General features: G+C 41.7%; 1 protein-coding gene across 1 annotated transcript; it reads left to right on the top strand.

Moving 5' to 3' along the window:
• The first annotated feature begins 386 nt into the window (after positions 1–386).
• Positions 387–15,392, top strand: stard10 (StAR related lipid transfer domain containing 10). Its single transcript, XM_068709380.1, has 6 exons — positions 387–1,224; positions 7,806–7,953; positions 8,115–8,218; positions 10,993–11,113; positions 11,543–11,595; positions 14,199–15,392. The coding sequence occupies exons 1-6, from the start codon at positions 1,066–1,068 to the stop codon at positions 14,403–14,405; spliced, it is 792 nt and encodes a 263-aa protein (XP_068565481.1). The 5' UTR covers positions 387–1,065; the 3' UTR covers positions 14,406–15,392.
• Positions 15,393–15,681: the final 289 nt, after the last annotated feature.

Below are 15,681 nucleotides of genomic sequence, written 5' to 3'. Positions count from 1 at the left end.
CAAAAACAGTTTTGACCAGCTGCAGATAGCCACTAAACAGTCTGTAAGCCAACAATAACGAGTTATAAGCTCTGGCCAAGCCCATACAGATGTAGCAGTGAATGTCTTAATGGCCAGCTGTTTCTGTGTCTTTTTAAATTGGGTCAAATGAAGCACATTAAATAAATATGGGTATGGATAGTACTATTTATTGCAAGTTTTCATACAGCTATAACTTTAGAAATACAAAGAACAAAATATCTTAACAAGGCATAGCTTAGAGCTTTACGAGGAGCACCTGAAGGCAGCACAGGGAGGCGTTTCCACTGTGTAACTGCGTCGCTTGCCTGTTCAGCCTGATTCCCCCCCCCCCCCCCTCCCCCTCCCTCTCTCCCCCCTCACCTCCCTCTCTTCCTCTTATTTCTCACCGCATCTCATCCACCACCTGCCACAGCCGCGACGCAGCGATGGAGAACCTCCGCAAATGATCGCCAGCTCACGCAAGACTTCGCCAGAGAGAGAGGGAAAGAGAAATAAACACAGAGGAGTAGACAGATAGACAGGGAGCTAGAGATAGAGAAACGGAGAGACGTGCGGAAACAGAAACATATGGTTCGTCTGAAGTGCGGCTGTTTCTGAGGACTGCCTAACCGAGCTGAAACTTATTCAACCACCGGGATCAACTAACAGGCGCATTCGTTCCATCCATTTTGACACTTCTTTGCTTTCTTTTTGTTTGTGTGTGTCCTCTCATCTGTGCGAGACTGCGCTTTATTCACCTCTATTTCATTAGTTTGTACAGGCTGGACTGCGGTTGTTGCACCTCCCTGAACGCGCACACATACACGCGCACTACACTGGTCATCACAAGACGCGGTGCAGCACACAAAAAGCTTCTTGCAAGGAGGAAATTGAATTAGACAAATTATTCCCACAGAAGAGGAGTACAAGAGTGGCTGGCGTCTCCGCTTCCCTTCATTCACCCCCCGGCTCACCGTGCCTCCTCCGGGCCCAACAGGAGTCTCATAGAGCCCCTCTCTCTTCTCCTCCTCCCCCCTCCTCCTCCCTTTCCCCCGGTAACGAGCCATGTCTGGACACACTGTGACCATCCCGGACGACCGGGCGTTCGCCAGCTTCAAGGCGGAGTGTCTGTGCGAGGAAGGCTGGAGCATGAACCACAACAAGGGGGGCATCACGGTGTGGACCCAGCGTCTGGAGGAGGGGAAGTCCATCCACAAAATCAAGGTGAGACTGTTTCACCCTCGCACAGGGACGAAACAGAACATAGGGGAAGTCCTCAGCATATGTTAAAACAAAGTCTACATTTGATCTGCATACTCATTTTCTATTGGGAGGAGGAAATAAAGAAGCAGTGCTGTGTAATTGGGCTGGCAGGGAACTGCCTCTTCTAAATTCCCATATGATTAAAACTGCTGACATGCTTTAACTGCTCCTTTTTTTGCTGCATGGTAGTTGCAGAGGCTTCTACAACCCTCTAACAGCTTATTGCATTTCAAAGAAATGTATTCAGATGACGTGGCATATTATATGTTGTCCCTTTTTATAATTACACTAACAAATGGGTTTAGTTAATAGTCCCGAAATGATGCTGACAGTGCAATTTCTTTTTCAACGTCACTGTTTAGTGAATACATCCTGTGTTAGATTCACTCATCTGTTTGTAAATGTGTACAGTGGCTGGTTTGTGAATAATGCCCGATGCACACTTTGAGAAATCCCCGGTACTTTAGAGAAGTGAGAGCCTCAGGAGTCAGGTTTTCTTTTCAGGGGAGTAGATACCATTAACCTCTGGCAGGGAACCTATTTTCAAATCTCTAAAGCAATAGTATTAGGTAGTGTTGAGTATAATATTTCAGCTTACTTTGCTGACTTGGAGTTGGTTCTGCATACAATATGTCATTCATTTAACACGGCACAGGGAAGTGAACAATAGCTGAAATAGTGCAGTAAACAATATAACTAATACAAATAATTAATAAACTGTTAGTCAATAGACAGAAAATAGATCAATAAATTCAGTTATGAATTGATGTTTTTTATTTAGTGGTTACAACTTCTGTAATTTAAGGATTTGCTGCTTTTTTTGGTTTCATGTGATTCAAAATATCTTTGGGTTTAATGACAAAATATTAAGGTTAAAGACATTATTTTGGTAACTCGTGATGGTCGTTTGTCATTATTTGTAGGTATTTCATTAACTACCAGTTAGCCAGGCCTAGAACTGCACCAGAGTACAGTTTGACATTAACATTAACACAAGTTGCAGTAGGTGGAAAAATGTAGTTCCTCCCTTATCATTGTTTAGGTAAGCTAATGTGAAAGTGCTTCCTTATCTAGTCAAATAGCAGTCGTGGCAGTTTGTCTCAAATGTGAATGTTTGTCTTGGGAGTCGATGTGGAGGCGTCATCAGGAATAGCTGTGTCACTTTAAGCCATGGAAAAACTGCTGTGTACCATCTAACACGTTATATTTGATCTTGTCATTAATAATGATATGTTAATGTTCCTGGACAGAGACCCATGAGAACAAAACTAATTCAGCACATGTGTGGCATAAACATACATGAATACTAGGAATAGATGATTAAAGAAGTTTGCACACATGTTAAGGTATAAAGTGACAGTTTAATGCAATTTATCAATTAATGCCTTTATCATTATGAGGGTAGGTCATATATAACTACTTGGAAAAAAGGTGAAAGAGTTTCATCCTACAGTCTCCCCTTAGCCTCACGCCTGACTGACTGCAATTTAGAGCTTAACTGGCTCAAAATCTCCTAAAGTGTTGTCACTTTCACTTTAAGACAGATTTAGCTTCACAGCTGACAGTTTTTGGGAGGTTGCTTCCACTTTTCCGACCTGTGGAGTACTTTCTGATCTGACAGTGAATTCTGATTACTGTAATTTTACTCTGGGATACATTGCCCTCTGTGAACAAGTGTGTAAACATGTGTGTGTGTGTCTTCCTGCTGGTATATTCGGGTCCGAGGAGCGTGAGTGAGCCACCAGGTGTTTACTTTGTTAAATAAAGTGGAGTGTGTGCATGAATGGGTGCGTGTGTCCGTGTCCATATGGGTGTACAGGAGCCACAGCAGCAGAGGGATTTTCCCAGCCCCCATCTATCTACTGTATCTTTACCTGTGCAGCAGGGGGGTCAACGGGCCAATCAGGAGAGTGTAAAATGGTCTAATTTGTGTGCAGAAGGAGAGGTATATCATGCCTGCATCAGCTGGGTAATACGTGTGTGTGTTTGTGTGTGCGTGCAGGGGTTAAGGACAGGTGTGTTTCCTCGGGGCAGCTCTGCAAACAGAGACAAGTAGAAAGTGCACACAGACGCACATTAGGAGTTTGAATGGGGCTCCTATCTTTACCTGCCACTTTATCTTTATGCAAATACGACAGTTACAGGAGTTTATTTATTTCACCTCACTAAATGATGACGTAGTAGTAGTTGTGTGTTAATAAGGCAGATAGTGTGTATAGATCATGCTTATAGATGTGTGTGTGTGTGTGTGTGTGTGTGTGTGTGTGTGTGTGTGTGTGTGTGTGTGTGTGTGTGTGTGTGGGTTAGGGTAGGGCCATGCAGCGATGCCACAGATACTGCTCTTCTATTTATAGACAAAATAAAAGCATGCATCTTTGCTGATGCACGTCGAATGATTAATGTCAGTGTTGAGCATGAATAGCAGTAATATATATATATATATATATATATATATATATATATATATATATATATATATATATATATATACTGTATATACACACAAACCTGAGAGAGTGAGAGAGAACAGTCTGGCAATCATCATTAGCAACCTAATTATCATCAGCCCCATTATCGCCATAATCCTTGCCACTGCCATGTTCATCTATAATAACTTTTGGTATCACAGTGTAATCACAGCTGTAACCGTCCCATCATATCATTTGTCAGCACATGACTCCACACACAATGCACAATGCGTGGGTGTGTGTTAGTGTGTAGTTGGCTTTTGGTTACTGTAGTAGTTTGAGAAACTGTCCGACTGCAGCTCTGCCATGCACACACACACACACATATATACACATACATACATATACTGGAGACTCCTGGGTTTGCTTTCTCACTACTGACACACAGGGAAGCCCAGCTGTGAATCACACATTACGCACTCTTACATTTTCTTCTCTTTTTTTGTGTGTTCCTAATTGTCTTCTGCAATCATGCATCAGCACCCAGAGGAGCAAACAATGAGAGTACAGAGCGAGGGATGGAAGACGGTGGCGGATAGAGAAGAAGATTTGATGAGACAGGGAATAAGGAAGAGAATGAGGAGTAGGTGGTGTGGGTTGGATGTGCAAAGGTCGGAGGTCATGGGTGTTCTGAGTGGGCAGTGGGCGCAGTGTGGACTCGGACCTGGCATGCAGAAAAGACTCACCAAACCATACACGCACACACGCGCACGTATTGTTCGTGTACCTACTTGTCTGCCTTTTTGTCTCCCTCCGTCTCTGCTTTATCTTTCTGAACTCCCTTTCACCCGCCTCTATCTCCGTCTCCTTGCTTCATCTGTTGACTTCACTGAATTAGTGTGTAATAGAATTAAGCACACATGTACTTAGCTGGCTGTAGGTCTGCATTCTGCACTGAACGCCTTCTGCTCCCCGCAGTTCTCTTCTTTTGCCTTTTCATTTGGTTTTACTTCTTCCTCCTAATCCTGTTTCAGTTTGCCTGTGGACTTTTCTGACCAGCAAGTCCTCTCCAATCTGTCTACACATGGATATCAAATATAAGATCATTATTTACGTATGGTTGCCTTCTGATATAATACATCTGTTTTTTTTTTGCTCAGGCAACAAACATGGCTTTGGCACAGTCTATTTTGAAAATCCCATCATACTGTATATACTGTATGTGTGTTTGTACTTCCAGTGTGGAGAGATCTTGGTGGAGAGTAAGAAACAAACCTTTAATTATGTAACAGGCAAAGCGTCAGCAGGACTCAAAATGCATTATTGTTTCCCTGTAATGTCAATCTGCAGTCATCCCTTCATTCTGTGCCCCACACACCCTCTCTTAACACTCTGGGTAATAACAGAATACATGTGAAAAGTTTTAACTATTGTCTTCAATAGACTGACAATGAATTAGTTTAGGCACATCAGTATCAGATGACTAATGACATTTGAACAGTCAATGAGCTCGTCTTCATAATCTTCCTTCTCCATGTTCTGGTTTCTTAATCACAATGCTGGAAACTTTACTTGCATTCTTACTTACTTAACAGTTTTTATACTACAAAGTTCTGCATTCAAAATTATACTTTAGTAAAGTATAGAAGTTTTAACAAGAAATTACACTTAAAAGTACTCATTATTTAGAAGTAGTATAGGAGTTATTTATGTGTGTATGTAAGTGTAGGCCACGTTCTCATTCTGTACCTGGTTTTAGTGTATAAAGAGCCATGTCAGTTATAAATAATAGTAGAGTGTTATTTCTCGTACAGCAGAATAATAATGTGTGCAGCCAGACCTTTGTTTTTTTTAGTGCTGATCGGTCTGACTTTGCAGGACAATTCTAATTTTATTTTTTTCTGTCCTATGGAGGTGTTAATTCAATTATACTGTATGTTTTAGCATCAAGGCCACAGCTAGTGTTGTTGTTGTTCTGGACTCAATTCTATTCAGAGATGGGATTGTACAGATGTACCTCGTGGCCTACGAGTCTTGGATCAATTAATCTATAACAATGTGTGTATATATATATATATATATATATATATATATGTATGTATGTATGTATATGTGTGTGTATATATATATATATATATATATATATATATATATATATATATTAGCTTTAGCTGTCAGATAAAAATACATAAAATGGAAATACTCCTAAAGTAAGGAGTCTAACTGAACATTTATTTAAAAAGTTTCTGTCCATATTATAATTACTACTCTCTGACCTTAAAATCATATATCAGTCTCTGAACCCAATCTACATTTCCTTGTTCTCAGTGAAGAGATGGCATTTTAATTTAGCACTTTTGATTTCTTTTGTTTCACAGTGTGGCTGGTTGTGAAGCCCTGTGAGATTGTGGCCATTGCTATATTAAATTTAATTTGACAGCAGCAACAAGTGGGCATAGCTCTCATGTTGTCATGCATTTCCAATTTGGATTTAGAGGTAGTAAATTAAATTTCTTGAATAACTGGGTTTGGAAGCCAAAATGGGATGTTGAGATTTAAAATGATATCTGGTCTCTATTAACTTCACTTAATTTGGGTATTTCTGAAATGGTGCCTTTTCAGTGGATCTGTCAGTACCATTAATAAGCAAATGCTTGCATGCTAATATGCTCAACTAAGATGTTAAACATTGTACCAGTTAAACAGCAGCATGCTAGTATTTTCAGATCATGTTAGCATGCTGATGTTAGCACCGCTGTGCCTAAATACAGCCTCACAGCTGCTAACATGGCTCCGTAGTCATGTCATGTTACTCTTTCATATGACAGAATGTAATTGAATTAAAGGACATTGTAGATCCATATCTGAATGAGCACTTCAGATAACATTTTTTAAAATGCCAAGTCCACCAAAGAGAGCTGTACAGCCAGATGTAGAATGAAGTTTGTGGTCATTTTCTTTAATTCGAGGATCAAGGGGAGGAAGATAGTGCAGATAGAGTTTTAACCCTCCAGAGCTGATTCGTAATTGGAGTTAAAATGGCCTGGGACAGACAACTACCTGCACTCCATTTCTTTCTCCTCTTGCTCTGTTTTTCTTTTGGGCCCTCTTAGCCTTTCACGCTTGTTCTTTGTGTCTCACATCCTCCATTGTTCTGTTCTTCTTTGTTGTTATTATTGAGACTAATTCCCCCTGGCAATTGTAACTGTAGTAACGGCTTTACTCAAGGGCTGCAGACCTCTCTTTACACAGGGTGTATGTACAGTGCCATCTACTCCAAAGCCGACATAGGCAGCAGTCCCTATGGTATCATTATAGGCCGTGACACACTGCATCATACTTGTTTCAAATTAACAAGTAAGAATGTATAAACAATTGATCCCTCTTAGATTTTGCTTTAAAATGTATCCATATAATTTATGTGAAGGTTGTTTTAAAAGTAGATTTTAGGATGTTTATGGCCTCTAAAAATCACTTCCTGCTGCCCTGTTACCTTCACAAACCATTTGACAGACTGTGTTTGTGTCTCGATCCTGTAGTGACTGTGTTGTTTATAATCTAAGGGCTCAGGTCAAGTAATGGCTCATCGGTCATCAGTGGCTTTTCTATTAATGCTAATCCTAATTTTGTCTTTCTCTCTCTGTCACACACACACACACACACACACACACACACACACACACACACACACACACACACTGTCTCTATCGTTGCCCTCTGACACTGATACACTCTGACCATCTTATGTCTAATAATTTACACGTCATTTATGCCCGCAGTTAGGTGTGCATGTTACTTTCAAACTGAGTGTGTCTGGGTTTATTTGTTCTTTTTGCACATCAGATTAACATGAATCTGGAAGTGTGTGCTCGTCATTGATGTGTTTGTGTTTGTTTCACACCCACTTTTGTTGCCATGAATAGCGACAAACTTTGCAGCTCTACTTTACTGTGCGTTTATGGGATGCAGCTTCATTAAAATTGTATGAGCTCCGAAATGTTTTCCATGCTTTATGTATGGTACACTCGGTAAATCTGGATTAGTCTATGGTTCCGTTATGTCAGCTCTGTACATTTTCTTTACTGCTTTTAAAAATAATCATTCTGTCTCTTTCTGTCTGTCTCTCTTCTTCAGTGTCGGATGGTGTGTAAGGACGTGTCAGCTGAGTCCATGTATGACGTTCTCCATGACATTGAATACAGAAGGAAATGGGACACAAACGTCATCGAGACCTTCGATATTGGGAAGCTTACAGTCAATGCGGATGTTGGTTACTACTCGTGTATGTCCCACACTGGAGCGTAAACATAAGCTGTTCACAGAAAGCAGTCATTTGTCACTAATATTATTTGGGGCTGTGAATGGAAGCAGAGACATACGCAAAGTGCACATTGATCTACAGTCCAATGTTTTGCTTATCAGATTTATCTTGTATTTTAACAGGGACTTGTCCAAGTCCTCTTCGGAACCGCGATGTCATCACGCTTCGCTCCTGGCTGCCAATGGGGAAAGATTACATCATCATGAACTACTCTGTCAAACATGCCGTGAGTGCTCACACACACACACACACACACACACACTCACTCACTCACTCACTCACTCACTCACACACACACACACACACACACACACACACACACACACACACACACACACACACACACACACACACACACTTATGTACAGAGCTTATACATGCTCAGCTGGGACCCTGCTCATTCACCCCTTCAGTACTCTGTACATATGTGTTCAAAGGTGCATTGTGAAACAAATGGCCCGTTTTGAAATGCGTGCACATTGAGTCGGTGAGCCGACATGAACGTTGATCCAGTTTAGCGAGCTTAAGGGCGTTGTGCTGGATTAGAAGAAGTCTTTAAATATTTGTGGAAAGGCAGCAATATAAAGGTGTGTGTGTGTGTGTGTGTTTGTGTGTGTGTGTGTCTGTCAGTCATTTAAAACTACCACGGCATCCAGGAATTAAAGAGAGAGCACCCTCATACCTCTTGCTTTTAACTGGGAGAATGATTGATATACTGTGTGCTGGCACTGCTTCACTTTAAGTGTAGGGTAGTTCATTTGATTCCGTTGAATACATTGTGTTCTCAGTTCAGCTTCCAGTCTTGCTTTTTAAGAACTAGAGTAATTTGAATGCCAAAGGCCAGTAAAGCAAACAGACTGATTAGAGAACGCCGAGTGACTTTGGGTTTGGAATCTGGCCAGACGCCTTTTTCTTTGGCCGTATGTCTCTGTTTCGTCTTCAACAGGAGGAAGAAGGACAAGAACTCTCCTGTGTGAAAGATTGTACTCATCACCTCTCTCTAGGGCCGCAGCAACCATTTAGTTTCATTATCGATTAATCTTCACATTATTTTCTCAACTAATCTATTGTTCGGTGTATAAAATGTCAGAAATATTTTAAATGTTTTCGCAGTGTTCTAAAAGAAATCTGATGAGACAAAGAAAAGCAGCAAATCCTCACAATTGCCAAGCTACATTACTTTATTGATGAATCAATTATCATTATAGTTGCCGATTATTTTCTGACAATCGACTAATTAACCAAGTCATTGTTTCAGCTGAACATCTCTCAATCTGACTTCCTGTCTTTTCTGTCTCGTTTCCATTTTCTTCTCTGGCTCTCTTGCATTTCTGTTTGTACTCCGGTTTCTGTTTCTCAGTTTTGCTCGCTAATATAATGTTTACAAAAGGATAAGAACTCTCATGTGACTCTCAGCTGTTGACTTACGCCTTCCGCATTCCTGCATCAACAAGTGGTTACGAACATAATAGACGTTATGTGTGTGTGTGTGTGTGTGTGTGTGTGTGTGTGTGTGTGCTCTTAACTCTAAATTAATATGTTTTCTTACCGGCGGTAAACAACTGTTTCTCTGTCTTTATATTTGGACCATTTTTCAGCAACCATCCTTTGAGATCCATCTGCCACTTCCCCGTAGTAACTGTCTAACTTGTAAGAGGGGCCTATATATATTTATATTAGGGCTACCGCTAATGACTACTCTGTCAGTTGATCTATTGAGCACATTTTTTAGCAGCATAGCTCCAGGGATGGTAGTGCTATTATTGGATGGATGGAATTTTCTCTACAGAGGATGAAGCCCACTGACTTTGGTGATACCTTGATTTTTGCATAATACCTGCAAAACTATTGACATTCCCATCAGCCTCAGCTGTACTTTGTGATTAGTGCAATTATTGGCATGCTTGACATGCTAAACTAAGATAGTGAACATGGTAATCCTTGTACTTGCCAGACATCAGCAAGTTAGCATTGTCATTATGAGCATGTTAGCATGCTGACGTTAGCATTTAGTTTGAAACACTGCACTGCCTACAGTAAGTGCAGCCTCACAGGGCTGCTAGTATGGCTGTAGACTCTACTTTATGTTGTGTTAATTCATTGGTGAACATATAAAATGTCAAGAATAACATTGTGAGTTACCGGAGTGTTACACCTGACCAACAGCCAAAAAACACAAAGTTAAATAAATGTTCTTAGATTAACTTATTTCTCATTATAACTGATTATCAGGTCAGATATGTAGTTTCCTGGTAAAGCGGATGTGTCAAGATTGTAGAGAGACGCCTCATCGGTGATTTGTCTCTGCTTATATTATCTCAGAACATAATGTTGTCGCTGATTTCACAGAAACCTGCAGATGTAATGAAAGCTGTCATTGTAGTGTCAGCAGAAATTCCTTCAATGTAGCCTACTACTAGAGGTGCAGGCACCAAAAATATGAGTCAAATCGTAAGGAAATGATGAATCAGTTCCTCTGATAAAGATTCTTTAGCTGACTGCTGCTCTCTGTGGTTCTTAAGTGCTCTGAGGTGTGCCTGTCCCAATTAGTACTGGCTAACCAGTGCTATACTTTATCATCATGAATAATAATCTCAGATCTCTGAGTCAAAGGAGCCCGCAGTGAAATAGTCGGCCTTTACTACTGAGTAGTGTGGACTGGATTTGCATCAGAAATACGACTGTGAAGCAAAGAATCAGATTAATTGGCAGCAAAAAACTCCAGAATCCTAATGCTTACCCTGCACAAAGGATTTCAACCATTTGACAGATTTGACACAAAGAGCTTAAGACAGGATTTTTTTTTAAGTAGTGATTTCTTATCTGCTTACAAAAACTGAAAGAAGATTTTACAGGGTTTCATGTTCAAGGTTGATACATTCATGCTCTGAATAAGGATGTTAATTCCAATACGAACCCTCATCTCTACATTCAATTAAATTTTATTTGTGTAACCCAATATCACAAATCACAACTTTGCCTCATTTATTGTCTCTACAGAAATACCCTCCTAAAAAGGATAAGGTGCGAGCGGTGTCCATTCAGACTGGCTACCTGATCCAGAGCCAGGGACCAACCAACCACTGTACCCTTACTTACATGGCCCAGGTAGATCCACGAGGTAACTAACACACACACACACACACACACACACACACACACACACACACACACACACACACACACACACACACACAAGGTCAAACTTAACAGTAATGAATAAATAGCAGTTCACACAGAAGACTGAAGGACACTGGTACACAAACACACACTCAGGCGCTTAACACAAAGTTCTAATGAATGATTCATTCCCCTGCCTTTATGTCAAAATGAGTCGCCATAGTAACCACATGAAGGACAGAATCTATTTCACTCTGGCGCCTGGCTCTGTATTTAATCCTGAATGACATGACATGTAATAAAGAAAACTTCAAATCCCTCTTTTATATCTTCCCCACCCTCCTGTTTTATTCTCTTTCTCTCACTTTCATTCTCTGTCAATCTCACCCTGTTCTCCATCTTCATCTGTTCACTCGATCTCTCTTTACAGGTTCGTTACCCAAGTGGGTTGTCAACAAGTCTTCCCACTTCCTTGCTCCTCGCGTAAGTCTTTTGCAGATTAACACATATCCTGTGAGTGAGTTGTATGTTTAGTGACGTGTTAATCCACAGGTATTTATACAACCAATAATCAACAGCAAATATTGTCCCCTACACATTCCAGAAACATACTGTTTTCAGTGTTAGTTTGTCTGTTTGAGGGTGTGTGCGTACTTGTTGAAATAAGGTAAAGATTCTCTGGAGAGCAGCCTGGGATGGAGCAATCCCTTTGTGAAGGTGAAGATCAGGGAGTGCAAGGACACCTACAGGAGGAAGCTGGAGGCCAAACTCCAGCAGAACAATGTGAGGGAGGTGTGGACCGGGATGAAGCTGATTACTGGCTTCAAGGTTGGAGGGAGACAACCAGGGGGCTCCCTGGAGAGGGCCAACGAGCTAAACTCTTTCTTCAATAGATTTAGCTCACAGCCCTCATCTGTCTCCTCAACACACCTCACCTCACAAACACCTCGGCTGCCTCCTCCCCTCCCCCCTCTGTCCCCCCTGGTGAGCGGCACGGACAATGAGCCCTCTACTTCAAAGGGCTCTTCCACCACCGACACCATGACCACCCTCCCCCCCCTCTCTGTGACGACTGGCCAGGTTAGAAGACAGCTGGAGAGACTCCACCAAGGAAAGGCTGAGGGACCTGATGGCATCAGCCCCAGGGTCCTGAAGACCTGCGCCATCTAGCTGTCTGATGTCCTACAACACCTCTACAACCTGAGCCTGAAGCAGGAGGAAGTCCCGGTGCTGTGGAAGACGTCGTGCCTGGTTCCTGTTCCTAAGAAGACGACACCATCTGGCCTCAATGACTACCGACCAGTTGCCCTCACATCCCATGTGATGAAGGTGCTGGAGAGGCTGGTCTTGGCCCACCTCCGACCGCAGGTGAAATCATCACTGGACCCTCTGCAATTTGCATACCAGCCTCATGTGGGAGTGGACGACGCCATCATCTACCTGCTGCAACGAGCTCAGTCGCACCTGGATGGAACCGGTGGCTCTGTGAGAATCACTTTCTTTGACTTCTCCAGTGCATTTAACACCATCCAACCAGTGCTACTGAGTGAGAAGCATGCGGGAGGTGGGGGTTAACGCGTCCACTGTCTCCTGGATCACTGACTACCTCACAGGCAGACCACAGTTTGTCCGACTGGGCCGTGTGCTGTCTGATACGGTGGTCAGTGATACTGGAGCCCCACAGGGAACTGTTCTGTCTCCCTTCCTGTTCACCTTATACACCACTGACTTCCAGTACAACTCAGGGTCATGCCATCTGCAGAAGTTCTCTGATGACTCTGCAGTGGTCGGGTGTATAAGGGACGGACGGGAGGAGGAGTACAGGGCAGTAGTGGATGACTTTGTGGAGTGGGCCGGTAGAAATCACCTGCTTCTGAACGTGGCCAAGACCAGAGAGATGGTGGTCGACTTCAGGAGGAGGACGACGGCTCCACAGCCACTGAGAGTTCTGGGAGAGGACGTGGACATGGTGAAGGAGTACAAGTACCTGGGTGTCTCCATCGACAGCAGACTGAGCTGGAAGGCCAACATCAACGCTGTGTACAAGAAGGGGATGAGTCGACTCTTTTTCTTGAGGAAACTTCGATCCTTCAACGTGTGCAGCAAGATGTTGGAGATGTTCTATCAGTCTGTTGTGGCCAGTGCACTGTACTTCGCCGTAGTCTGCTGGGGGAGCAGCATTGGAGCCGGAGACACCAACAGACTTAACAAACTGGTTAAGAAGGCCGACTCCATCATCGGCTGTAAACAAGACTATCTGGAACAGGTGGTGGAGAGGAGGACACTGAAGAAACTATCATCCATATTGGATAACCAGGACCACCCTCTCCACCACCTACTGCAGGGACAGCGGAGCACTTTCTCCAACAGAATGATCCAGCTCCGCTGTCATAAGGACAGGTACAGGAGAACATTCCTGCCTACTGCTATAAGACTGTACAATAAATCACCTCGGGCCAAATCAAATCGTTAAACCTCTGCACTACTGTTTATTTAGTTGATTTAATATTATTCTGTTCTATTCACTGTGTATATAGTGTGCATTTTTTATATAACATCTTTACTATATTATAACTGTATATATTGTGACATGTGTATTTTTCTTGTATTTTTCTTTTTATATAATATTAAGATTTTTTACCTGTGACCTATTGCTGCTCTGTAACCTATTGCTGCTTGTAACAAAATAATTTCCCCTCGCGGGATCAATAAAGTTAGTATCTATCTATCTATCTATCTATCTATCTATCTATCTATCTATCTATCTATCTATCTATCTTTGTGATAAAATAACAAAAAATCCCACTGGAAATGACCAAGCTGATGACTTCAACACAATAGATAAAATAATAATTTTTTTAATTTAATTTTTTTGTAAAATATAGTACATACTATAGATACATAAACACAATACCTTTTGGTTTAACTTTTTTAAACCAATAGTCTGCCATCTGAGCATTGATCAAGAATGAATATTGGCACCGCATTCAAGTACAATCATTTCCTTTCTGCTAGTTGTTGATGGTCATTTAACAAAAAAAAATGTTTATATTACCCGTGTAGTTCATCTATTTTGTTCTTTTTAGGCAATGAAGAAGATCAACAAAGCCTGTTTGAAGTATTCAGAGTGGAAGCAGAGACACAACCCTGGTTTCAAGCCCTGGCTCTACCCCGAACAGACTACATTACCCAGCATCCCGCTCTCTGAGCTCAGCATCCAGCATGCCGAGAGCCTGGAGAATATTGATGAGAGCTGCCTGGCTGAGACCCAGGGGAGAGAAGACAGCGACTAAAGCATACTCACTCACACACACGGTCATGTGTTCATACAGTAATGCAGGGTTAGAAGCATGCCTGATACACATCCACAATTACACTTATGTATATGTGATTCTGTGTGTAAGTATGTGTGTATGCAAATGCTGTTGCATATGCAGGCATACTAACAGGCACATGTATATAACTGATCATGCACATAGACAAACTCATACTTGACCAACTCCATCCCATACTTACATACATAATGTATGACCTCATACATGCAACATGCATAGATGCACTCACAGATACACGCCCACACACTCACAAGGGGCACTGAAAACTACTTATGTTTACAAGTCGGTAAACTCATATTCATTGTAATCAGAAAGGCGGCTGTTAATGTGATATTTTATGCCCCTTCAAGGGATATCAAAGTTTTCTAATCAAGACCTATGCAGGTTATCATAGCAAAATATATTTTCAGTAAGATTTACTGTTGAAATGTTTACAGAGTAACCTGACCGTGGACAACTAGCTCTCATTCAGAATATGAACAGTGGATTTCAGAATTATACTCCTTTATACGCGAGTTATGTATACGATCTATCTAGTTGGAAAACCTCTCAGTGCACCCCCCTAATGTTCATGTATACAGCAAGTACTCATATGGAGATACATCATTAATTTAAACTACATTTATCATTTATGCACTCAGACATGTATACACACACCCTTAGTGTCGTTCTGCCCATGTTGTCTCTCTGTCACTCATTATGTGTCTCCATGACATTTTGTAAGCACATAATAAATATGCAGGTGTGCAGAAGGCAGCTGGAACCCCCAACCTGCAACCCTTTCATACACACACACACACACACACACACACACACACACACACACACACACACAGATACAGATTTTACACACGTACTGTCTGCTACTCTAATTGAGAGATGTATGAATGTATGTAGAGTTTGAAAATTAAAAAAACATATTCCTACAAAGGTTTTCAAATTTCACTGGTGAACTGAGTCATTCTTTTCTGTATGTGTGTGTTTTACTTACGTCAGTGCCTTTGCTCGGGTCTGATGCTGCTGGTTTGCATGCTGATGCTAAAATATGGTTGATCTGCTCCCGTTCACACATTGTTTCGGTGACAAACACACACACACACACATTGATTTTAAAACTACACGGCCATGATTAGAACAGGGAAACAGCATGACATTCAACCTATTGATAAACTGTTGGAAAAGTGTGTATGTGTGTTCGTTTGTTTGTTTGGTTGCATGCACTTGCATGTGTGTA

Source organism: Cebidichthys violaceus, unplaced genomic scaffold (assembly GCF_023349555.1).
Source record: "Cebidichthys violaceus isolate CVI_PGR_0920_01 unplaced genomic scaffold, fCebVio1.0.p SCAF_1, whole genome shotgun sequence".
In the NCBI taxonomy this organism is placed as follows: Eukaryota; Metazoa; Chordata; class Actinopteri; order Perciformes; family Stichaeidae; genus Cebidichthys; species Cebidichthys violaceus.
This window is presented reverse-complemented; position numbering and strand designations above follow the sequence as displayed.